We start from the raw sequence: 27,202 nt of genomic DNA, 5'->3' as shown, positions 1-27,202 counted from the left end.
TAATATCTATAATTTGTATTTAACATATTTTTAGTTTTAAATTGACAAATGTGAAGCTAAAAATATTTCCAGTTTAAAATTTTAGATATTGTTTTAAAATTAAAAACTAATCTCTGATAAAGAATTTTTATTGGTAAATATAAATCAAAATAAATTTTATTACCATTTATTATATAAATAATTTATAAGTTTTTAATATATTGAAAAAAGTTTTCTCTTTAATAAATATTTATTACTTTTTAAATTTCTTTTTATAAAACAAATTGAAAATATTAATATATTGTAAACATTTTTGTAAATTAATCCCGCAAACCAATTTATTATTTTTTAATAAAAAAATAAAAATAATTGAACCCGACGTGATTTGAACACGCAGCCTTCCGATCTGGAGTCGGACGCGCTACCGTTGCGCCACGGATTCATATTAGAGAAGAAGTCGATCCCTTAATGCGGAAAAACAAAGACATTTAATTTATTTTATTATATATATCAAGTTTAAAAATGTTTACTATTTTAATCTTATATTTATATATGTTACATAATTCTTTTAATTACATCTGTCATATCAATCTTAAACCTAACATTATTTATCACAAATTTATTATTTTAATCCCACACTTTCAAAAGTCTTCTAATGACAATCTAAAAAAGACAAATTTAAAATTTTATTAATCATAAAATTGTTAAACTATCAATTATGTTATTATGTTTTGTTTTAATAGAAAAAAGAATAAAATATAATTATTTACAATTTTTATTATTTAAAAATAGAATTAATTTTAAATAATCAAAATATTTGTTTATTTCTCAGAAGACTTTTTTAAAGCATAAAAAAATTAATCTTTTATAGTGTAATTTTTTTTCAATTAAAATGATATATTATTATTTTTAAGAAATAAAATAAATGGTTTTTTAAAAATTTATATTTTTTTAAATTTTTATATAAATTTAAAGTATGTTTTTTATAGCTTTAAAAAGAAAAAAAATATGAATTAATTTTTAAGTTAAAAAGATTGTTTTTTTTTGTAATGAATAAGTTTATTATATTTTACAATAAAACTTTATAGTCCCTTCAAAGAATAATACACTAAAAAATCTTATTAATCATTGTTTTATATTATGTTAAATAATCTCTATTCAATATTTACTTTCTATTTCATATAATAAAAATATTGCGATTTTTTATAAAACAAAGATTGACACACAAATAACAGAATAAAAGTTCCTTGTTTATATTATTCATTTTATTATATTTATATGTGTTTAAAAAAATATAAAAAAGTTTCCTGCATAAAAATAAAGTTTCAATGATTAAGGAATTTAATTAATATTTCAAGAATGACCTTTTAAAAATTATACTACCATTAAAAACTTTTCTTGTTAAATAACTTAGCATATTGTTATTATTGTTAATGATAAATTGTGATTTAGAAAAAATATTTAAAAATTTAAATTAACAATTTATTTTATATATTAAATATTAATAAAAAATTTAAAAAAAAAAAAGTATAAATATATTAATAAATATGTTACTTAAAAATTCTAAAATATTCAAGTTTTTTAAAAATTGTTTGATTTGAACGTGTTAACTAGATGTTAATGAAATGATACTATTTTATAAACATGTTATTTTAAAAAATTATTTTATTACAAAGCAATGCACAAAAACCTGAATGTAATATTTTATCATTCATTATTTTTATACAAATTTTTTGGATAATTTTTTTTTTCAAATATTTAAATTTAATAGTTTTTTTGGTGAATATTTATTCTTTAAATACTTTGATCTTTGAGAACTTTTTTAGGTAAACAATGCAATTAAATTTTACTTATTATTTGTTAAAATAAATAGAAATTAAAAAAATGTTATTTGAATAAACTCAAATTCCATTTAAATTTTAATTTTCTTCGATATTATTACTTGAATCTCTTATTGAAATATATTCTTGTTCTTCTCTTTCATTAGAATATGGAATTCTTTTATCAACTGTTTCCATTTTTATACCCAATTCATCAAGAATATCATCTAATTTTGAGACGTAGTCGAAATGTCCTGTTATAATATGTGATAACTCATGATTTGCGATCTTATGTCTATTATAATTAGTAAATTTTATTGGTGATATACCAGCTATTGAAAATTGTATACTCATTGTTCTGTATAAAAATTTTAACATCCAATCATTAGAACTGTAACCGTTAATAATTCTTCCAGCAACAACTTTACAAGTCAATTCCCATTGAGCTGGTGATGCTGATACTGGTGCTCCAAGTAGAATGACATTGTCAATAATTCCTCTTGACTCTGGTCTTGATGCCATTTTTAATAGACAATGAAATATTACTCTAGCTCCTAAAGAAAAACCAATTAATGTAACTGGTTTATGACCATTTGGTCTTTGTAGTAATGTCTCTGCTAATTGTTCTCCAATTTCAACACTTCTTGAAATACAAACATTCCAAGGATTGTCAATCATACTAGCAATTGAAATTAATGCGACAGGCCATGCTATAGCTGTCAATAAACCATGTAAAGCTGTTTCCATTAATGTTTGTTGAACTGCTGTTGCTACAACACCAGATAACAAGTATGTTAAGGCATTCCCTAGCTCAAGTAGATATTTACTTTCATATACCAAAGCATACTGTTCTTTAGATGCACGTAAATTTCTCCATGGATACGTAAAAGCACAATTCTCGCTGTTCTAATTAACTTTTTTTATAAATTTATAATTATAATAAACTTACTCTTGTTATCCATCCACTTACAACAATTATTGTTTGTAAACTACAACCTTCTGAAAATTTAACAAATTCAAATTGTTCAATATTTCCAACTCTTTTTTTCATTTTATAACTTGTTAATCCAGCTCCAGCTACACCAAAAGCAGTTCCTAATATTGCAGCACCTGCTGTTGTAGCTAAAGCTGTTGTAGCTGCAGTTGTACCAATTATAGCAGCAGCTCCTGATGCTACAAATGGTGCTGCTAATCCCCCAGATACTCCAATTAGTAAACCTCCTATTCCACCTGCTGCTCCAATTGTCACGTAACGTTTTATTTTTTTTATTTTTTGATCTCTTAAACGAGCTTTTTTATGTTCTCTGAAATAAAAAATGATGTAAAATAAGATAATAAATATTCACATTTACACAACTACAAAAAATATATTTAGTAGACATACGTGATATTTGTACTCCGTGATCCACTTAATGATTTGTAATAAATAATTATAATTAATTTCATTTATAAAAAAAAAATTTTTTTCTAATGAAAAAAAACTTACTCAGATTCTTTGTGTTCACCTTTTGTTAACATTTTAACTAAATACTCCTCCGCATCTTCTAAAGTATCCCAATCTATTGATAACAATGCACAAAGATGTCTTAAAAAAACTCTAAATCTACTATCATAAATACCATCTTCCAAATGAAATGTTAAAATTTTACAAATTGGCATTAAAATATTATGACAACCATCTGAAATACCTTCTTTTATTGTCATTATTAATATTGTTGGATCTGTTGTTATATTATTTCCATATAGTTGTTGAAGAAGTGACATATTTGTTGATTTAGGTAAATTACATACTTTAAAAATTTTTTTTAATGTGTTTTCACTAAATTTCCTGGAAAATAAAAAAAAAATGTAATAATTATGGTTAAATAAAAAAAAATAATTACCTTGTCTCGACGTCACCATATTCATAAAAATCTTGATGTAATATAATTGTAGCCAAATTAGCAAATGCAAATTTTGTTGGATAGGATAATGATTGAAATAATTCTTCATCAAATGCTTTTAAAATTAAAGAATCTGTTGATGATTTACTACCAGAAAGAGACATTTTGCATATTATATTAAAGTCGTTGAAGTATATTAAATATTATACATGTATTAATGTTTGTTTTTTTTTATTAATTTCTTTGCAATATATCTACAAATTATATTAAAATGTAAAAATAATATTGAGTAAAAATAAAATAATTATAATAATAAAGTAATCGATACAGTTTTATACTATTAGAAATTTGAATTTTTTACTATCATTTTATTTTGAAATAAGAATAATATTTTGTAAAATAATATGTATTATTAATAAATATTAGAAAAAAAATCTACTAATAAGCAATTATATGCAATTTGATGTTTCCATAAATATAAATAATGCTAGTAATGATAGTAAATTTTTATCATTACATTTTAATACTTGAATTACAATTTAAAATATCAAATAAAGTTAATGAAAGAGAAATATTATATCAATTTACTAATAAAAGAATTGTTTAATAAAACGCATATATAATAGAGTTAATGATAGTATTATATATTTTTTTTATTGATAAATAAATACATATCATTTGTGGATAAAAAAAAATAAATTGTATTTTGAAATGAATATAAAATGAATATATAATAATAAAATAATTTTGTACATGTGTTAAGAGAAACAATATTTATTAAAGCAAATTTACTCTTTTATACACAAAAATATACATAAAATGTATATATATGCATATAAAATTATAAGAAGTAAAAACTTATTTCCATATATAACTCAGCTTCGGGAATTAGTTCAATTAAATTTTGTCAAAAATTCATCTTAGATGCCATAAAACAAATCAAAAAGTTTCATTTTATATGTCTTTATATTTAATTATTCTGTCAAATAAAATATTACAAAATTTTTTTATATATTCCTATATGAATATTTTGTTTCTTATTTTTTAAATAGATATTAAGATTTGTTATATATACAAATTTTATATCTATCAATTTGATTTACTAACTAAAATTCAAATATTTTTTTTTTTATCTTTTTTTTTTTCAAAAAAAAACAAAAATATATCAATTCCAATCAGGTGATTAAGAAAAAAGAATATTTTTAGTAAATTTATTTATCAAACATACCAGGAACAAAAAAGTTAATATTACAAATTAACAAATGATAAATTTAGTAAAATAAAGTAGAAGAAAAACAATATATATAGCATAAATTCTTAACAAACAAAGTATTTGATATAATATGTTGATGATAATAGTATTCACGTTAATTGAAAAATGTGATCTCTTGGAATAGAGCATACATATACTTATTAAAATATCAAAAATATTATTCATATACTAGAAAGCAAATTAAAAATCAAAAACTGTAGTATGATCAATTATTAAGTAAAAAATAAAATTTAGTTTAAGGAAAAAAATGGTTTTATATGAACATTTAAAGTGCAATGTTTAAATGATAATATTGTAAATACCAAAAAATAAAGTATAATAATTTTATTTTAGATGATCAATTTTTTTTTTTCTTAAATGTTGCTTTATTTTCTCGTTTTAAACTGGTCCTTATTTATTTCTAAAAATAGATAAATTTTATAAATGTAATAAATGACATAACATATAAATTCGTGAGTAAAATATTAAATAAAATTGAGAATTTACTTAAGACTTGATAAAATAAAACTAGAAAATATACTATATTAAAATTATTATATTATATAAAATAAAAAAAAATTTTATATAGTTTATCAAATTTTTACCAATTAAAGTATAATTCCTTTCTTAAAAATGATAATAAAAATTTTACAAATCAAAATTAACATTCATCCCTTTTCCATCAAAAAGTAAAGAAAAATGAATAAAACTTATTTAATTTTAATGAAAAAACTTAATCAAATTATTATGATTGATATGTTTTTCTAAACATTTTCTTTTTAAAAACAAATTAATAGTTGTTGTTATTATGAAACACTTAGTATACATAACTGTTTAATTTATATTTGGTAAGTTAAAATTAATAAATGTTATCATTTTTCTTTTAAGAAATTAATCACTTTATTATGATAATAATGTATAAAGTAAATATAATAAAACAATTGTTTCTATTTATAAAAAAAAAATATATTTTTAATTTTTTTAATAAACTATTGTTATCATTATCAAATTATTTTTCATATAAATCTTCATTTTATAAACTATCTTAACAATTATCTAGAAAGTTTTTATCAGTTAAAAGTACATATTTATATTTATTATATGTTTAAATGACTTTAAAATTAATATTTCATTTTTTATTCAAAGAAGAATAAATTTTTTGATAGTTACAAATTAGTATTCTTTAATAGTAAAAAAAGTTAATACAATATATTATATCAATATAATGTATTATATAACAAGTGCAAAAGTTAAACAATATATATATAATTTTTATAAAAAAATTAATTTAAATCTTTTATATAAATTCTTTTTTTTATCTAATTTAATTATTCCTATTTTAAAAATATTTAAAAAATTTTTATAAAAAAAATTGCTAAAATAATTTAATTTATATTGTTTGAACTAATATTTTAAACTATTTTTAGTTATATTTCATATAAAAGTACATCTGTCATGATATCTTAATTATATTTTCTCATAATAATATTGATACAGTTAAGTATATTATACTAATTTCTCTTCAATTTTATAAATCAAATAATTTTTAAAAATAACAATGAATGAGTTAAAAATAAAATTGAATAAAAATATTTGATAAAATTTGCATGCTTCTTCTATTATATCTCTTTTATTTATATTTTTTTTTATTTTTTTGATTATCCTTAATTTTATTTATGTTTATCCATGATAAAAATGTATAGACATTTTAAAAACTTTTTCCTTTTATGCTTTTAGATTGACATTATTCATTTAAACCATTTAAATATCTATATTACTGAAACAAATTTACACTCTAATCCCCATCTTAATAAAAACCTTGTAAAAGATTTTTATTTTTATAAGTTTTTATATTTTTTTTTAAAATTTCTAATATAAAGGTAGTAATATATATAATGTATGAGAAAAAATATATAAATGTAACTCTATATTTTTATAATATTATTTCTTTATATAAAATAAGATAATTTACAGTTTATATTATATTAAATATTACATAAATAATTGTTTTAATCATTTTTCGTTCAAGGTTTTTATGTATTCACAAGTATTATTTAAATATATTTTTTTTTAAAGTTTGTCTTATTATTATAGTTTATTTAATAATATAATAAAAATTTATACATATTTTTTATTTATATATATATATATATATTTTTAAATTATATTACATTTCAATATATAATATGTGATATAGTTTTTTAAGAAAATGTATTGATAATATCTTAAATATATTTAAATAGTGATATATATATATATATATATATATTTTTAGTAATATGTATTTAGTTAAATTTTGTTATATTCTAATTATTACTTAACTCATTTTTTTTTTATTGAAATTTACATGGTAGTAAATTTGTAAAATAGATAATCTACTATAAACTAATTTTTTATAATACTAAAATAATATAATGAATTAAAGTACATCTTTAAAAATGTTGAAAAATATTGACATAAATTTTAAATGTAAAGAATTCATCATACATTTTTATCTCTTGTTAAGAGCTTTAAAAATTTATCTAATGTTTATTAATAAGAGCATAGTTAAATACATACTACTTTTTACCCCTCTATTTTTTTTTATATATATATAAAAAGTTGTGTTATCATTTTTGGTTTAACATATTTTATCTTGGGTAGTCTTATGGAAGATTGCCAATAATATATTTCCTATCAGGACCATAATAAATTATACAATATATATATATAAATTTTTGTTCATAACTCAAAATATTGTTTTAATAAAAATTTTTATGAATAAATATTGCCCTTTATTGTAAACTTTAAAAAAAAAAGCTTGTGTTATATTTTTAAAATACTCATACACATTCCTTCCATAACTTTAAATACTTACATTTATTATATATATTTGTACTGTGATAAATAGTAAGCTTTCAAAATCTGTTTATCAATTGGCACGTAACTAAACTTATGCTCACCACAACTATCATCCGGAAACAGTCTACTTCTTTTAACTTTAAAATAACTACTTCAATCGAAATATTATTTTGGAGTAGTTTTATTCATCAATCTATTTTGTTTGAAGGCATTTTAAGTGCTAGGAAGTCATAAAATGGCATATGACCTAAAATTATTTTCATAATATCAACACATTTAAAACACACATTTAAAACTATTTTTTTTTTTTAATTATTATTATGAACACAACTAAACATATAAATGATAAATCTAATATTATTTCTGATCATGATACTTCAGAAAGAAAAGAAGAAAGAAGTAATACATCTTTACAATTAGCTCAACCAACATTCTTTTCAACGATAAAAGAATATATTTATTCCTTATATTTATCATATATAAGCCCGTATATTATAAGACTTCCATTTATAGCAGGTAAATTATATTAATCAACTTTATAAAAAAAAATGTAATAATAATATTTTACCCTTAAATTAATAATTACTTTCCTACTGTATTAATATAAATATTTTTGTTTTTATAAAATTGTTTCATTTATGATAACAAAAAATATTATATTTAAAAATTTCTTATATTAAAATGGACTGATATCTTATTTATTTGTTAATACAACAACTATAACAAAAACATTTTTATTTTTTTAAAATAATATATCAATTTTTGTTGATAAGTTAAAAGTATTTAAGATATTAAATACTTCAATTTAATAAGTTAAAATTTTCTAATAAAAATTTATCAATCACTTAAATTACGTAAAGAAAATTTTCTTTTATTTTAAAGTCATATCTAATCATTTTATCTTTTTTTTTGAAAGAAAGCTTTAAAGTAAATTAGATTAAATGAGATTGATACATTACACTATTCTTTATTATCTATCTATAAAATGCCTTTAATTCAACATAATTTCATGGTAAAAATAATCAAGAAACAGGTGCTTTAATAATATTTCATATTATTTTTTTTTAAGTTAAAAGAGAATATATGTTTGTTTTATTTTATAAAATAAGTAAATATAAAAATAATAACAAAATAAACTTTTTTTTTATTTATTAAATAAATTTTTAAAATTTGTTAATACTATTTATATTTAAAAAATATTCTTTGAATGATAATTAATCTAATTATGTTTATCTATTCTATTTTAACATTTTAAGAAATAGCATATATTTTTTTTTAATATATTTTTCCCACTTTTATTTAAATCATTTCTAATTTTGTATTTAAAAATTTATCATATTAAAAGTAACTTTTTTTTTTAAAACAAAATAAAAGTGATTTATTGAAAAAAGTTAGAAATTTATTACTTTTAACGTACCTAATAAAGAACGATTATTACATTTTTCACGTGAAAATAAAAGAAAGGTTAGTAAAGTAAATGGCACCAAATGAAAAATGTAATTTTGTGTAATAATAAATTAATTTATAAAAGGGCTACGTATTAAAATTTAAACACATTTTGCCACTATCATTTTTATACGATTGTAATCCTTGAAATTTAATATATATGTTTACTTCATTAGGTCAAATTTAAAATTAGTCAAAAAAAAAACTTATTACGGTATATGATAATACCATTATTTAAAATTTTTGTTATTATTTTGTTACCATAATACTGTCACCGGTTTTTAAAAGATAATGGTCATTAAAAGTTTAACATTAAATTATAACAAATTTAATTAAAATGATCATTTATATTAAATATACAAGCATGTGAATATATCACAAAATTATTTTCTCTTCATATAACATGTATTTAAAGGTATAATGATTATCTTATTAACATACTCTTTCATCATTCTTATATTTTATTTCTATTAATCTTTTTCATCTTTCTATAAAATACTATCTTTTAAAAAAAATATATTTATCTTATAATTTTATAAAGAAAAATAAAACTAATTTATGTTTTTATTCACCTTTTGAAAGATAACAAATGTTATTAAATGATAAAAAAAAAAATTTTACTCTTTCAACAGTTTGTTGTTGTAAAATATAATTTATTAATTTGTTGACCAGATTTTACTCTTAACTTAAATTTATCAACATTATTATACATACTATTAATTTATTATTCTTAACAAAAACAAAAATTATGCAATAAATATATATATATATCATTTTTATAAACATTGCTACAAATTGTTATGATTATAAAAATTTTCTTTCAATATCATTTATTAAATTATTTTACACTAAAAAATAAATTGTAAAATATTTTTTTGCAAAAAAAGGTATTTGTTAAGAAAATTTTTTTAATGATAATAAATTTATCAGTTAACCCTAAAAATATGTCATTTGATAGTGAGGTAAACTTATTTTATTTACACTTTAAAATATTTAAGTATTACTACTTTATATTTCAATTCATAATACTTAATTTTTTAAAATCAAGTGTGATTTATGTTACTAAAAATTATTACTTCATATTAGTTGTGGTATATCCCAATTATTTTTAACTTTTATTTCTTCTTTCTTTTAAATGGTATTATTTAATTAGTAATAATAATAATAAAAAAAATTAAATAAAGTCATTAAAATAATATTTATTTTATTTTTATTACAATAAAAAAAAAATAAATAATATAAATATCATGCCATTTTTATTCTTGTTTAATATCATGGTTAAAATTTCCCAAATAAACATTTTTTTTCCACTATAAAAAGGTAATCAAGAAAATGTTTTGTTTTGTGATATTAAAAACGTTATAACTAGAATTTCTGATTATACAAATTTCCTGTTACTTTGAAAGTTTAATTTACAATACGTCTACTCAAATTAGTCATTAGATTATTTTTGTTAAATATTATTTTATAAATTAATCAAGAAAATGCGATTATACATATTTATTTATTTTTTATTACTTTTTAATGTTATCATATAACCCTAATTATCAAAACGTGGAAGGTTTATTGTTTATAAAAATTAATGTTATTACCTTTTATAAGAAAATTTTTAAATTTTACACTTTGATAATATTATTATTGTAATAGTTTATTTTCATCATTCTTATTAGTAGTTTCCCATTTTTGTCAATTATCACATGCTTTAATTATGAATTGCATACCTTGACAAAGAAAAAAAGTATATGTTTTAGAAAATAAAAAAAAATAAAAAAAGTAATAATAATATTAATGTAGTTATTTATGTAAATAAGATATCTAATTCTATCAATCTGTTTTTGTTGAACTTTTAAGCAGAAGGAATAATAATAATGTATTATAGATATATTATATATATAAATGTATCTAAAAAGTTTTTCTTACATTCTTGCCATTTTATCTTGATCATAATGTATATATTTATTATTATGCCAATATCTAGAAGTATATTACATTGATACAATAATCTTTTCAATCAATCAGTTAAGCTTTTAGTTTTTTTTTTTCTCATAAAGATGATATATACTTCATCATTTTAATATATAAAATCGATGATGTATAATTTATTTAATGTATCTCTTTTTTACAATGTACGTTTCAACATACATTTTATTAATTCATGATTTTGTACTGTTACAATAAAATTCATCACGTTGATAAAGTACCTAAATATTATACGTATACATACAAAATTTATTTATTTCAAGATGACATAATTATTGTTATCAAACTTTAATTATATTAAAATATTTATAGAATATTTTTCTACTATATATTTTACTTTTTTTTTTTAAACAAAAAGAAAATTTTTTAATTTTTTTTTCTTAACTTATAGTTAAAGCTAATAAATTTTGCAAATTTAATACAATTTCATGTATAATTAGTGAATACTTTAAGTAATACACGTGAATAGCTTGTGATCATTATCAAGTTTAATATAAAAGATTGATAGGCTGTCCTACTATTATAACCTACACTTTCAAACAAAAAGGGTTAGTGCCGAAATGTATATGTATATATATATATAAATATATTGATATATTACCGTGAATGTTATAAACATTGTTTCTTTAAAAAAAAATATGCTTTTATTTAATTAGAAATAAAATAATATTATTATTATTTTGATCGGTAGTACTATTATTATAGGGAAGACCTTTAAATTTTATTTTTTTTTTCTTAAAAATTAAAATATACTAATTTAATATAATATTTATATAATATTTTTAAATAAATCTTGCGTCAATATATTAAATATAACAATCTCCGTAATTTTAGTTACTTATACATATATTATCTTCTTTTTTTTAAATACAAAGATATATATATATATACATTATAAATATATAATATTTATAAGAATATAATTAACAGTTGATAAATCAATTTACCTAACAAAATCTATGGTGTGGAAAGATCTTTCTTGTTTCATAGGTAGGCTTTAAAATACACTAAAAAAAAAGTAAATATTTTTAAAAGTATGACAATATCATTTATTTAATATTCCTAAATTTTTAAAAATTTATATTATATTTAATAAAATTTCAGATAATATTTTTATTACACAAATTTTCTCCATTACTCATTACTCATTACTTTTTTCTTTTAAATAATGAAAAATGTTTAAAGACATGTTAAATGTAATAGAACAAAAAAAAGTTACTTTAAGGATGTATTTCATCAAAAATTATTTAATGTAAACATCCCGAGTAAATTATTTAAGCTTTAATGTCATTGATATAATAATCATAGATTCTTATATTTTACATGATAAATTAAATAAAAATCTTATAACATTTTTTTATTATTTTTTATTATTAAAATATTATCAATACTTTTAACAAACAAATTAATCTTTTTCATTTAATAATCATTAATACAGTACTTTGTAGCATATATTGTTCTTACTACCTAACTAAGTATTTTTTTTTTTTATAATTTATCAATTTGTTATTACTTATATAATAGTTTTTTTTTTCTACAATAAAACACATATATCATTAGTATTTAAATTTGTATGACATTTTAATTACTATTTTTAATGTATATTGCTAAAATTTAAACAAAGACATCACTTTTTTTCCTCCTTCTATATTTTCTTAACACTAAAAAAAAAATAATAGTGTTTAAGAAAAATTATATTTAAAATTATATTTAAAAATAATGGGTGTATATCAAAAATTAGAAAAAGTTTATCATTAAACTTTTCAAAATAATATATGTCTTTTTTTTTATCAACAAAAGTCACGTTTCACGCCATAAGGATGTTTGTAACATTTTTTCTTTGAAGCAACTTACGCAATGTTATATATATAAAATATATTAATATATATATTTTAATAATTTTGACATCTTAGACTGCTAGTTAGTTAATCTTTCTTCATGTATTTGTGAAAGGACAAAGCAATATGTATGTTTCAAAGATAGGTGTCTTTCAAAAAAAATTGTTATCAATTATATATATAAAATATTTTGTTATAAGGCATTTTAATTATTTTAATAAAATGTTTGTTAAATATATTATACTTATCTAATGTTGATAAGAAAAATGGATTATATTTATATGTATGTTAGTGTATTGTTACTCTTGTCCATCTTTTTTAATTATAAAAAGACGTTGACCTTAACAAATTAGAAGCAAAAGGTTTTTTATTTATTAATTTTGATTAGTATATTACATTTGATTATAATATAAAAATTTTTAAAAATTTTTGTTCTTTTAATTTTTTTTTTTTACATTTTATATATATTAAAATATAATTATTTATTAAATTAATAATAATATAACTAAATTTTTAATTATTTATTATTTTTTAGTAAATGGTTCAGATATGGAATGCATGAGTACAAATGTGTTGGATTATCATATCAGTTCTAATGATGTTGAAGTTGCACACTCTGCTCCAACCTCATCACCATCACTTTTGGCAAATGGACTCTTTCGTCGACCCGGTACTTTTTCCAAAACAAATTTTGGTGATACAATTATTCAACCAATTAAGGTAAACTATTTTGTTTTTATTTATAAAATTAAAATTTTTAATTATTTAGGCACGTTCTAGAAGTGAATCTGAAGGATTAAACAAGTACGGTTTAATCAGATTGTCCCAAAATAATTTCCTTGATGAAATTGAAGTTAAAAAATCATGTCTTCATTTTCCATACAAAAGTATAGATAATTGTGATTGCAATGATGAAAGTGATAGTGCTGCAAGTTCTGGAATTAGTTCTTCCGAAGAACAATCATTATCTGATTTTGACTATGGTACTCCACCTGATTTTAATCATACTATTACAGAAAATGAAATAATTTCAAAATTAAAAGAACTAGACAATAATTCAAGTTCATCATCAATAGCTACAATCTTAGCACAAAATAGTAACACAACTTGCTCTTCACCATTACCATCTCAAGAAGTTCCACCTACAAGCGATAAGAAATGTGTTAAATTTGCTGATGAAATGGGAAAAGAGTTATATACAATACGAGTTATGAAAGAACCATCAGATTATCCTCCTCGCTTATCACCATCAATTTTAAGACGTTACAGAAACAATAATGATGATTCTGATGAATTTTATGATTCTGACAATTCTGACAATGAAAAAAATAAAGCTTCTTGGACATTAGATTTTAAACAACCTGCTAGTGAATATGTTAAATTTCGTGAATCACTAGATACTAACAAAGTTGCCTTAGAGAATGTGGTGCTTAAAAATAACTGTCACAAAATGACAGGTACAATTAAAGTCGTAAACTTGTCATATGAAAAAAAGGTATTCCTTCGTCTAACGACAGATAAATGGAAAACATATACTGATATTTATGGGAAATATCAACCTTCAAATTCAAAAATTTATGATACATTTTGTTTTGAAACAGAAATTCCAAAAGATGAAAAAAAAGTAATAAAAATTTTTATTATATTTTTTATTTATTAAAACTTTTTTTTTATAGGATGATACTATTGAATTTTGTATTTGTTACGAGACTGATAATCAACAATTTTGGGACTCTAATAATGGAAATAATTACCATTTAGTTACTGAAGAAAGTAAATATAATTCTTTTTTACAACCTATATCAAATAATTGTCATTCTAGAAATACCAATACAATATTGAGTAAAAATCATCCTTCATCGGGTTCCAAGAAATATAACTACAAACCATCGACATTAATACGCCAAGATTCATCTGAAGATGCCTATAACATTAAACAAATGAATTGGACCCATTTTGCTGCATGGAAAAATTTAACAAATGAAAGACCTTATTGGTAATTTGTGCCTTTACTTTTTTTTTTTTGAGATTCAGATGAAAAAAAATAGTATATTTAAATTTATAACTAATAACTAATTAATATTCAAAATATCAACAATATTTAACCTTTATGTAAAATTTAAAAGCAAAAAAGTCCATTTGAAGATTCTCAAATAGGTAAACAAAAAATTCTTAATGTTTTTTTTGTTAAAAAATATTTCTGGTTCGAAATGGTAATATAATTATAAATGAATAATGTATAGTACTGTTTCAATAATATTGGTTTGATTTTTACGGGTCTTTAAACAATCAAAAGAAAAACTATCATCAAAACTATTTTTTAACTAACTCTACTATTTTTTTTGTTATGTTGAAAAATACCAGGAATATTTTTATTAATTAATAAGAAAAAAAAGGAAATATAAAAATTATTCTTCAAATGTTTCTCTTGTTTCATATATATCAACATTTATAACAACTATATAAAACTAATGTGAAAAAAAAAATGTAAAGTCTTCAATTATATTTGGATGTTGTGTATAAAAAAAAATATTAGTATGAATTAAAATAGTAAAGAAAAAAAATATTTAATTCAATTTAACGATTAAATTATAGTACGATGAAAACAACTCTAAAAAAAAAATTGTGAGCAGAGTGATAATATTGAAATATAACCATTTCCATACCAATTTAAATTATCTATTTTATTTTTTTTATTATTGTACAATTAACAAATTAGTCATTATTTTTTTGGTGATATAGAAAATGTATCATATAAACCATTTTATTTAGATTTATTTGTTTAGGTAAAAAAAAATTTGAATCTATTTTAAATGGTTAAGTATAATAATCATATTATAGTTTTTTTATTAAAAAAATAAAGTAGTTTTATTAATTTATTTAATGTTGTTCCAATTATTTTTGTACTTTTAATTAAGTTACAAGAAGTACTGTAATGATAATAAAGTGATCACCATTTTTTGTCAATCAATCATTGGTGAAAAAAATTTTTTTTAAAATAATTTTTAGGATATAATGTTAACATTATTATTTCAAATATAAATAAAAACAATATTCCATCTTATTGAAAAAGTGAATGTTTTTATTTTAAAATGATTTTTACTCTATCAATCAAAATTTAAAGTAACGTAATGATATGATATAAAGTAAAGATTTACCTTGATTTTATTGTTTATTATTCTTTAAAAATATTATAATAAAAAATAATTATTACCACGTGCAGGTAGTTAGTGTTTACCTTTTGTTTTAAAATAATTTTATTTTACTTTTGCAATATAATTTATTATACTAATTATTGCAAAATAAAACCTTCAAAAAATACTTTAAAGGGTAATTTATAATAAAAATAAAATCAACTATAAATGTTTTATTATTAAAAAAAAAAAAGTTTTTCAACAACTCTTTAATTTATATATTTTTATTATATCTTATAATGTTTTAATGAAAAATAAGTGACATGATAAGATGAGGAGAAATAATCAACTTATAAAGATAATACTTATGTTGAGATATGTATAATAAAAGAATTATAATAAATCTTACATTCAATCATAATTTAAATAATCTTCACATTAACAACCAACTTCCTATTCCTCTTTTGTTAAAGAAACAATAAATAAGGAATAATTACAAATTACTTTTATTAAATAAAAACTTCATATATATCATTATTTTTAAAACAATTTAAAATGGGTTATTATGATAAGCATAATAAAATATTTAATATTAATAGAATATTGTATACATGTATATATATATATATATATCCAGATATAATTTATCGTTATTTTAGAAAAAAAAGGCATTCTTTTTGACGGAAAGCTAATTTACCATAACAAAATTGTCATTATTCTTTCAATAAAATTTCTGACCGTGTCTTCTGTCATCTCATAAAAAGTCTTTTTTATTATTTATATCCTAAACTTAATATAAAAAATTTAAAAACTTTTTATAATCCTTTATTTTTTTTCCTGTTACCTATCAAAAATCATTTATATTTTATTATTAAATATATATTTTAATTTCGCCATATATCAATTTTATATGAATTTGTTTTTATTTATTCATACTATAATATTAAAATTAATTCAAAAATTTTATTCATATATTTAAAAAAAATTTTTTTTTATCAAGTATCTTGTTGTTGTGGAAATAATTTTATTTATAAATGAATTATTTCAAAAACCATTTACTATTTGGTAAAAATTTATTTAATTTAAAAAATTACATTAATTTTCACCATTTTATAATTATTTATATATTATATATATATATATTTATAATATATCCTAATTTAATACATTAAGTTGACAAAACTTTTTTCTCATTACAAAGCGCTTTATTAAATATAAATAAATATTAAAGTATTATGAGGAGAAAAGATTTTCTGTCGTTTTAACTCTTCCTATTATAAAAGGTTGATTAACATTAAACAAAAGTTGACAAAAGAATTAGGTACTTATAATATTACTTTTGTTTTCTTAAGAATAAACTTCTAATTAAAATTGTCTTTTGTATTATTTTTTATCACCTAACAAAGGTATTTTATATTCTTAAGAATAATCAAAAAAATTAATAAAAAAAAAGAGAAGTAACCTTATATTAATTATTAAAAATTCTAGTTTAATTTTAAATTAAATCATTTTTAAGAATATCTTTTTTAATGATAAATTCTTTGTAAATAATATGTTTAAATTTTTATCTTTTTGTCTCTTTGTTTAATACAATATAATTTGCTAAAATAAATAATTTAACATTTAATTAATGCTAAAAAATTATATATTTCCACCTTTTTATTTTGTATGATAAAAAAAAAACTTTTATTTTAAAATTTTTTATTTGTATGATAAATATTAAAAATGTAATTTTACCTTATCTCCGTTAAATAATTCTCATTTTGTCATTTACCTAATTTCTGTTAGAATTAAAAGAGGCTTATAATAAAAAATGTACTTTTCTTTATAAAACTTTTTTTTTTATTATCTCTTCATTTGTAGAGGATCATTTTTGACATATTTAAAGTTTATTTTAATCTCCTTCTTACAAACATCTATTGTATTTACTATTTTATCATTATCACTATTCATTTATTCAAAAATCTTTTTTTAAGAAAATTTTTTTATAATAAAAATGTTACAAAAGATAGTATTGTTTGACTATATAATGTATTTATATAAAATTAGGCAGAAAAATTTTTATTAAGCAATTTTATAATTATTATAAAACAAATAGTATTCTTTTCTCTTGTTAAACTTTTAACCTTTTCACACCCCCTACTGATAAAATTTTTGTGTATGGTTTCATCAAGAAAAGTTATATTCACTCCCTATGAATTTTGTATATTAAAATGTTATTATATTTTAAAGATATCATATATTACATATATTAGAATAATGAATACAAAGTTAATGAAGTTTATTATTATGGTAAAAATATTAAACATATTTAGTAAATTTATTAATTTTTACTCTTTTATATACATATAGATATATATATATATTCAACATATTTGATAAAAGTACTTCTTTCAAAGTATCATCTTAGAGTACTTTATATATCATATATATATATCTTCCATATTAAGTTTGTTTCATTTATCTTTTCTTTATCTTTTTTTGGTAAAATTGAAACAATTTATTTATAGACATCTTTCTTTTCTTAACATTAAAAACATTTTGTAGTTAACGAAAATAAACTTCTTCCATTCATAAGTAGCATTATTTAGAAATTTTTATTAAAAAAGATTTAAACTTTGTTAGAATATTAAAAATATTTTTCAAAAATACTTTCGTAAATTTTTAATTTTGATATATGTCTTAGAAATATAAGTTTTTAATAAATATTATAATTTAAAAATTTAATATTAACAAGTTTACATTTATTTTTATATTCATCTTTTTATTTTTATGTTTTACAATCATTTATGTAAATTTTTTTTTTACAATTTTCATTTATAAAAAAATGTATATGTATATATAATTATATTTTCATCAGTAACAATATTTTATATAAATTAAATCATCAACTTTATTTTGTTAATATGTTTATAAAATGACATTTAAATATTTAAAAAAAAAACTTAATAAAGTATATATAATTAAGACATAACTATTAACAAATTTTTATAATTAATAGACAATCTTAACACCACCTGATAAAATATATTTAGAAAAAAAAAACGTTTATTTGAATCATCTTTCTAGTGATTTATTTTATCACTACAATAAAAAAAATTTTTATTTAATGTGTTTCATAAAATTAATTTCTTCAAAATCATTCAAAATTTTCTCATTATAAATTACTTTCCATTTTCTTATAAAGAATTTACTTTTATAATAAAAAGTAAATTTTTTTAACAAAAGTCATTATGTCATATAAAATTTCATCAAAAGTACCCCTTCTTATAATAATTCATTTTGTCTTTTTAATATTAAATGATAGCTATTTACAATAAGTTTAATCATCTTTTTTATATAAAATTGTTTTAAGCTTTTATTATTGTATTTCTTTTTTTTTTATCAACATTTAAAGATAAGTAATATAAAACTTTTAGAAGAAAATGTTTATACAATTATTGTAGTAATAATTTATTGTTAATATCATCATTATGCATATATTTAAAGAAAAATATAATGGTGTATTAAATTTCATACAATCACATATAATAATTACGTGATACCTATAATTTAAAACTTTTTCCCATCATAAGCTTGTTATTTTATCTTTTATTACATTATATTAATCATTTAAATTTAACTTTGATTATCCATATTCATTGTTTACCAAAAGTAAAATTACATCTTTTAGGTTAAAATTATTTTTAAGAGGGAAATAATATTTTATTTGTACTTCTTTTTTTTTATTCATATATTGTTTCTTTTTTTATATATTTTAATGATGTATAAATTTTATGAGTCAAAAAAAAAGAGTTTATTTTATATTTTATTTGTTTAAAATAACATCTTTACTTATGTTAATTTATATTATATAAATTTATTTTAAAAAAAAAAATTTTTTTTTTCTTTATAATAAAATTAAAATTTTAAAATATTTTATTTATATTAATTCATGATATTTTGTTTGTTTCTATAACTATATATATTAAATGATATATTACAAGGAAATATAATAAATAGATGTTGATTTAATAGAGAAAACTCTCATCATTGTTTTAAGGTACAGATTTGTTATCCTAAAATAAAGGTGGAGCCAAATATGTCTTTTAACTTTTGTGAATATTTAAATTTATATATATATATATTCATTTATAAAAAAGATATACTTTTTAATTATAATAAAAATATATTATATTTATATGATAACGATTATCATTTATCTTATTAAATATATGTATATTTATTTATTTATTTTTATATATTATAATTCATTAAATAATTAAATACCAGTACTTTAAAATATATTATATATTAGATATAAAGATATATATATATATGTACATTATTTGGAATGTATATAAATATTTACATCATATAATCTGAACAGTTTCTAAGAGAAACCACTCCATATCAACGTTTGTAGTAAGCTTTTGTTGTTTTAACTATGCTTATCCCGTTAACATTTGACATTAAGTTAATGAACTCTAGATTGATCATTAAGTATTGGAATGAGTTACTTCTTTATAAAGAAGACATCAACTAATCTTTACATTTTTCAAGTACCAATGTCTTATGTTTCCTTATGCTATTTTTAAGTGTTACACCAATTTTACCTTTTCATCTTAATCTCTTTTTATAGTTTCAGGTCTCTATAACATCAAGCTAACACATATATTTCTTTAATAATAAGAAGATTATCAAACTGTATTATTAAATTAGAAATATATATTAATAATATATTAAATATTAATTTTTAACAAAATTTAATCATGATCCTCTTACCCATTAATATTTTGGGTATTCTTCTATTTATTATACCTCATCTTATAAATGGTAAGTTTATTTAAATTATTTATTTTTATTTTATAATGATATTTAACCCTAATCCTTAAAGTAGTTATAAATCTTTATCATATATCATTAGATAATTTTAGACAAATTTCTAAAAATGTTTTATATAATTTTAACAATACTTTTTAATTTATGTAACAAACTTTTTAAAAAAGATAAATATATATAGATTAGATTATATATAGTATACTATATGTTGTAATAAAATCTCAAAGGATTTTTATAAAATAAAACTATAAATTTTAACTCCCAAATCAGCTATCAATCCTTTTTTTTTTGATATTTAAAATATCTATTTTTCATAGATATAATATAATATAACATGCATTTAAGTTTTATTCTAGAATAATATAGCTTTTTTTTTTTCTGTCAAGGATATCTATAGATATTTAAAAACATATAAAATGATGAGGAAATAATTAAAAGAAATATAAAAGAAATAATTATCTTTGATCTTTAACAATTAATAACTTTCATCTTTTTTATATATTTCTTTTTTAAATATACATTTATATTATATCTAATTACATCTCATTTTTAAAGTATTAAAAGAATTACTTTAATAATAATAGATGTAAAAACAAAAAAAAAAGGAAATATAACAATAAACTTTTTTATTCTTATCTTTTTTTTTATGTTTTAAAATGTATAAAAATAACCTTCTATTTATTTATTTTAATTTTAATTATTGTAGGATGGGAAATAAAAGTTGGGTATTCTGATACTCATGTAACAATTGGAAAATTTTATACACTTCGTTGTACCGTTACTGGAATTGAAGATAATTTTGATGAAATAACAATATCATTTCATAAAGATGGTTTAACAAAACCTATATCAACAACTAAAACACCTAAAAAACTTAAAAATACTGAAGAGTATTATTCTGTTTTAATGTTAACAAAAGTAAGTGAAGAAGATTCAGGTACATATGAATGTGTTGTTAATATTGATGATGAAGAAAAGTCATCAGAAAAAGTTTCACTAAGTGTTGTTGATGCACCACAATTTCTTAATCCACAACCACTTCAAACGCCAGAAGAAGGTAGTACAGCTAATATTAAATGTTATGTTAAAAATCATGATGATTATGATATTTATTGGACATTTAATGGAACAATTATTCAAGAAGGTAAGTTTTTAAATAATTAATATTATACTATTATTAATTCCACTTAATTCATTTCTTATAATAATATTTAAAAATTTAAAATATATTTATATATATAATTTTTATGTAAAGTATCATCATAAAATATAATATATATAATTAGCCTATTTTCTACTTAAATCATGCTTCACTAATCATATGCCATTAATCAAGCTTCCATTTATATTTTAAATTTTATACATAAAAATTAATGTTTTAAATAATAATATATAAAATGATACATTCTTTAAAAACTATTTAAAATGATCGGTAGAAGATCAAAAGATACTATTTTAACATGTTAAAGATGTATAAGGAAAAAAAAAAGGATAAAAGAATAATATAATAACTCATATTTATATCCAATTGACCCTTTAATTTCTTTTTAATAAAACAATATGTTCTAATCAACTAAATATTTTTTTTTTTAAACTTCTAATTATATGAAGAAGATGCGCAACAACTTTTTGTTAAAATTATACTATTATTATTACAAAATAGGCAACCTCTCTTCCGGCTTTTCCACTTCTTTTGATAAAGCCATTTGACAGATGTTCATATAAAAATATATTTATATATACATATGATATTTATAAATATATATTTTAATACAATACCAAATTACACCATTCAACAGATAATGGTATATATCATGAATAATTTAAATCATCCTTTATCCTTTTATTCAATTACTTTTTCACTATTACCATATATTAAATTGTTTAAATAGATAAAATAACAAATGGAACGAATTATGCATGCTTCTTAAGTGGATAAATATAAATATATAATTAAGAAAAAAAAAATTAATGAATATCTTTTCTATTAACATATGCTTATAATAAATACTATTAATTAAATTATTCATTATTATTGTTTTAATTAATAATTTTTTTTATTATTATTCTAGGTACACCAAGAAATTATGACTTTTTAGAAGGATCACAAATATTAGTTATACCAAAATTTGATTCATCAATTGATAATGGATTATATGAATGTGTTGCTGCATATCATAATACTATAGAAAAAATGTCAATTGAAGTAATTGGATATGGTAAGTTTATATAAAATAATTATATATATAATTAAAAAAAAGATTTCTTATCTTTTTTTTATAAACAATAATTATAATTCCAAAAAAAAAATAATTACTTAATTTTTTTTTTCTAGCACGTCCATCAATGACTGTCTTTGAACCTTTTAATAATACTGAAATTTCTGAAGGTAGCAATTTTGCCATTCAATGTCAAGCTGTTGGTAAACCAAAACCTACTTATGAATGGAGAGTTACAAAGGTATGTTAATTAAATATTATATTATGTCTTATCTTATATTTGTCATCTTTACGTGACATCACTTCATTCTAACAATGGTAGTTTTAATATTGTTTACTATAAATATATCTATATATTTATATTTATATCAGTAATAAGACATATCAACATATTTGTTGTGCCTTTATTGTAATAATTAAAAATTATCTTATTATCTTTGTTTATTTTAGAATGGCATAGAAACAACTATAGAGACAACTGACAAATATAAAGTTGAAGGGGGACTTTTGACGATTGATACAATTGATAATGAAGATACTGGTAATTATACATGTATTGCTTCAAATGCTATGGGAAGTGTTCAAAATTCTGTTTATGTTAAAGTTATTATAGCTCCAGAAATTAAAGATATACCTGAAATTATGGCAATGAAAGATGATGATGTTGTAGTGGATTGTTTATATAAAAGTGAAGGTATAACAACAGCAAAATGGTATTTTAGTAAACCATTTACATCATCAGATGAAGATGAGGAAAATGATGAAGAAGATGAAACAAACACATATATGGTATGTTTAAATAAAAAAATTTTTATAAGTACAATTAATAATTGTTTTATAAATGTTTAATGAAAGTTGATGTGATTAAAATCAAATCTTTTACTTATTTATATTTGATCATTAATACATCAAAACTGAAGGATGTTCATTTTTATTTGTCAAATGATTGAGAATTTGAGTTAATTTATTTTGTAAATAAAAAAGATTGACTATTTATATAATTATAAATGTGATAAAATAATAATATATATTTATTTTTACTTATCACATTATTAATTATAATAGTATAAACATTTTTTAATAACAAGTCAATTATTTATTTATTAATTTTTTTTATTATATTTTAGGAAATTGAGGAAAATGATAAATATAAATTAACAAATGATATAGGATTACTTAAATTAACAATTAATAAAGTTTCAAAAAATGAAGCTGGAAAGTATAGATGTAGTGTTGAGAATGCTGCAGGTGTTGAACATGTTATTACTTTTATAAACATTAAATTTGCTCCAACACCAAAACCAATAAAAATGAATGAAGTAATTATTTTTAAAGAAGATGTTGTTACATTAGAATGTGAATTTGAAGGAATGCCAAGACCTGATATTGAATGGTATCACAATGAAAATATTATCTATCCAGATGGAATAAATATAATTAAGAATGAAAAAGGACATAAAAGTTATTTAATTATTAATGGAAAACATATTCAAGATAATATTTTTGGTACATATAAATGTTTAGGAAGTAATTCTGTTCAAAAAGCTGTACCATCAGATGAAATTAATATTTATCTTAAAGAAAAACCAGAACAACCAACAATTTCATGTTCAGATGAACTTAGTGCTACTAAAGCTATTTGTAATATTGATCCTGGTCCAAATCCTGGAAAAAGACCTGAAACAGTAACAATTTATTTTACTCCAAAAGAATTACAAATAGATATGGATGATGAATTTTGGATTAATAGTGAATTTAATCAAACAATAAAATATGATGAAACTATTACTATTATAAATTTACCACCAAATACAACATTTACAGGTAAAGCACAATCATTAAATGCAGCTGGAATATCAGAAATGGGACCAATATTTTATTTTCAAACTGATCCACCAAGTACACCAGAACCAATAAATGATATAGAAATTAATTGTAAAGAAATTTGTGATTTTATTTGGCCTGATGCTGAATTAAATGGTGGATGGGGATTAAAATATAGAGTAACATTTAATGCTACACAAAATTTAAAAAAAGATAATTTTGATTTAGCTGATATGCATTTTATATCTATTGAAACAGAAAATAATAAATTATCATTTGATCAATTAAAACCTGAAATGGAATATAATATGGAAGTAATAACAATTACAGAACAAGGTGAATCTGAACCATTTATAATAACTTTAGAAACACCTGATACTCTTATTTTTGGATCCTATTTTAAATGGCCATTTGGAAGTTTTGCTAAATTTTTAGCAATTTCTGGAATTATGATGATTATTATAATTACAACAATAGATTTAGTTTTATATATAACATATCGTTGTGGAATAATTGTCTTTATATTAACTCATTGTTGTGGCAAAAAAATTGATAAAGGATCTCAAAATAATGAAGATGTTGAAAATAATGGTCCTGAGAGTAGCAAATTATTATCTGAGAATCAACCAATAAATGTGTAAGTATGGAAAGAAAATGTTTATTTTATATTAAAAAAAAAATTACAATAATAGCTTTTATAATGAATGTTTGCTTACATCGATTATTATTTATATAATATATATATTTTTTGCTACCTGTCCGTTTGGTATGTTCTTTTGTTCAAGCTACATGATAACTCTCGTGTTCATATTATCACAATCACATATACACAATAATAAGATTACACAACACTTGAACGGATATAAGTATGTATTTTAAAAAAAAAAAAAATTTTTGTAACTATTATTATTAATATACTTACACAATTTACTATTATCTAAAAAAAAGAACTTTTAAAAAGGCATTTGTTTATTGTATTTTTATTTTAGAAATAATAAGAAAAGAGAAATTTATGGACCATTTACAACTCATGTATAGAATGAATAAATGTTGATTTTGTATTTGGAAAAGATATCAATTTAAACTTATGAGAAATATACATGTTTATGAAAAATTTTTATCATTTAATAATAATCTTTAAACACAGAGTTTTAATGATTTTGCTTGTCCCAATACATACCGGGTTTTTACAGCTAAATCAAAAATCAAGCAATCACATCTCGACTGTCATCCTTCATGTTATCTTTTTTTTTAATAAATATATATATATGCATATATTTATATCTTCAACTTACTATACAATAATTTTTTAATGACTATAGTTATTTGGAAGACATAATATTTGTTATATCATTAAATTTAACCATATATAATTACTGATTTAAATATTTTTTTTTTATAATATTCTGTCATTAATAAATTATAATCTTTTAATTAAATTTTTTTTTTTAATAAGAAGATAGATCAAATATTTATTACCTAATTTTTGTTAATATATATATAAATAGATATGTTTATCGGTACATAAAAGGTATATTTACAAAAAAAAAATTTAAGAAATTATATGTTACATAAATTTGATATCTAATATAGTGTAATTTTTTTTGTTATATTTAACGTCTCAAATTTTTGTTCTTTAAAGTTATTTATATTAAACGAATTATACATACTTCCTAATTTAAACAAATATTGTATAAATATTTTATGAAATATATTTAATTATTTAAAATTATAATGTTTCTTTAAAAATTGTAACTTTTAATATATATTTTTTTAAATTATACATTTAGCTAAATAAAAATAGAAATTTAGATATAAGTTTTGTATTATAATATTGGAATAGTTTATTTATTTTTCCTATACTATTTAATAGAAGATTTCGATAAAATAAAGTGGATAATATTTTCTTAATATTTTGCAATCATAAAATTCTATTATCATTTTAAAAATAAACATTGGTATAAACGAAATGTAAAATAATACAAAAATTTTTATACTAATATTATATGATAAAGAGAATATATAAATACCTCTTTGATTGCTTAATTACGAAAAAAAAATACATGGAGAAAGAATTTTTAATAATAAGGGGGTAATTTGAATTATTTTTTCAATTATTACGTAAAAATGATAAAAGAAAAAAAATTAACTTATAATTTATGATA

General features: G+C 18.9%; 3 protein-coding genes across 3 annotated transcripts; 2 read left to right on the top strand and 1 right to left on the bottom strand.

The window, feature by feature from the left end:
* Positions 1-1,898: 1,898 nt before the first annotated feature.
* SRAE_X000059300 (Protein of unknown function DUF726 family-containing protein) lies at positions 1,899-3,846 on the bottom strand (the record flags this gene model as incomplete). The annotated part of the gene is made up of 5 exons (XM_024644956.1): positions 1,899-2,705; positions 2,749-3,103; positions 3,184-3,207; positions 3,286-3,627; positions 3,683-3,846. The coding sequence occupies 5 exons, from the start codon at positions 3,844-3,846 to the stop codon at positions 1,899-1,901; spliced, it is 1,692 nt and encodes a 563-aa protein (XP_024510462.1).
* Positions 3,847-8,095: 4,249 nt separating this feature from the next.
* On the top strand, positions 8,096-14,881 carry SRAE_X000059200 (Protein phosphatase 1 regulatory subunit 3; the record flags this gene model as incomplete). The annotated part of the gene is made up of 5 exons (XM_024644955.1): positions 8,096-8,291; positions 13,575-13,759; positions 13,809-14,663; positions 14,716-14,812; positions 14,862-14,881. 5 exons carry the CDS (start codon positions 8,096-8,098, stop codon positions 14,879-14,881), a joined length of 1,353 nt encoding a protein of 450 aa, XP_024510461.1.
* A 6,043-nt stretch (positions 14,882-20,924) lies between these two features.
* SRAE_X000059100 (Immunoglobulin subtype 2 domain and Immunoglobulin subtype domain and Fibronectin, type III domain and Immunoglobulin-like domain and Immunoglobulin I-set domain and Immunoglobulin V-set domain and Immunoglobulin-like fold domain-containing protein) lies at positions 20,925-26,075 on the top strand (the record flags this gene model as incomplete). The annotated part of the gene is made up of 7 exons (XM_024644954.1): positions 20,925-20,988; positions 21,701-22,138; positions 23,067-23,213; positions 23,330-23,454; positions 23,664-24,002; positions 24,341-25,674; positions 26,027-26,075. The coding sequence occupies 7 exons, from the start codon at positions 20,925-20,927 to the stop codon at positions 26,073-26,075; spliced, it is 2,496 nt and encodes an 831-aa protein (XP_024510460.1).
* Positions 26,076-27,202: the final 1,127 nt, after the last annotated feature.

Source organism: Strongyloides ratti (genome assembly GCF_001040885.1).
Source record: "Strongyloides ratti genome assembly S_ratti_ED321, chromosome : X".
Lineage (NCBI taxonomy): Eukaryota > Metazoa > Nematoda > Chromadorea > Rhabditida > Strongyloididae > Strongyloides > Strongyloides ratti.
This window is presented reverse-complemented; position numbering and strand designations above follow the sequence as displayed.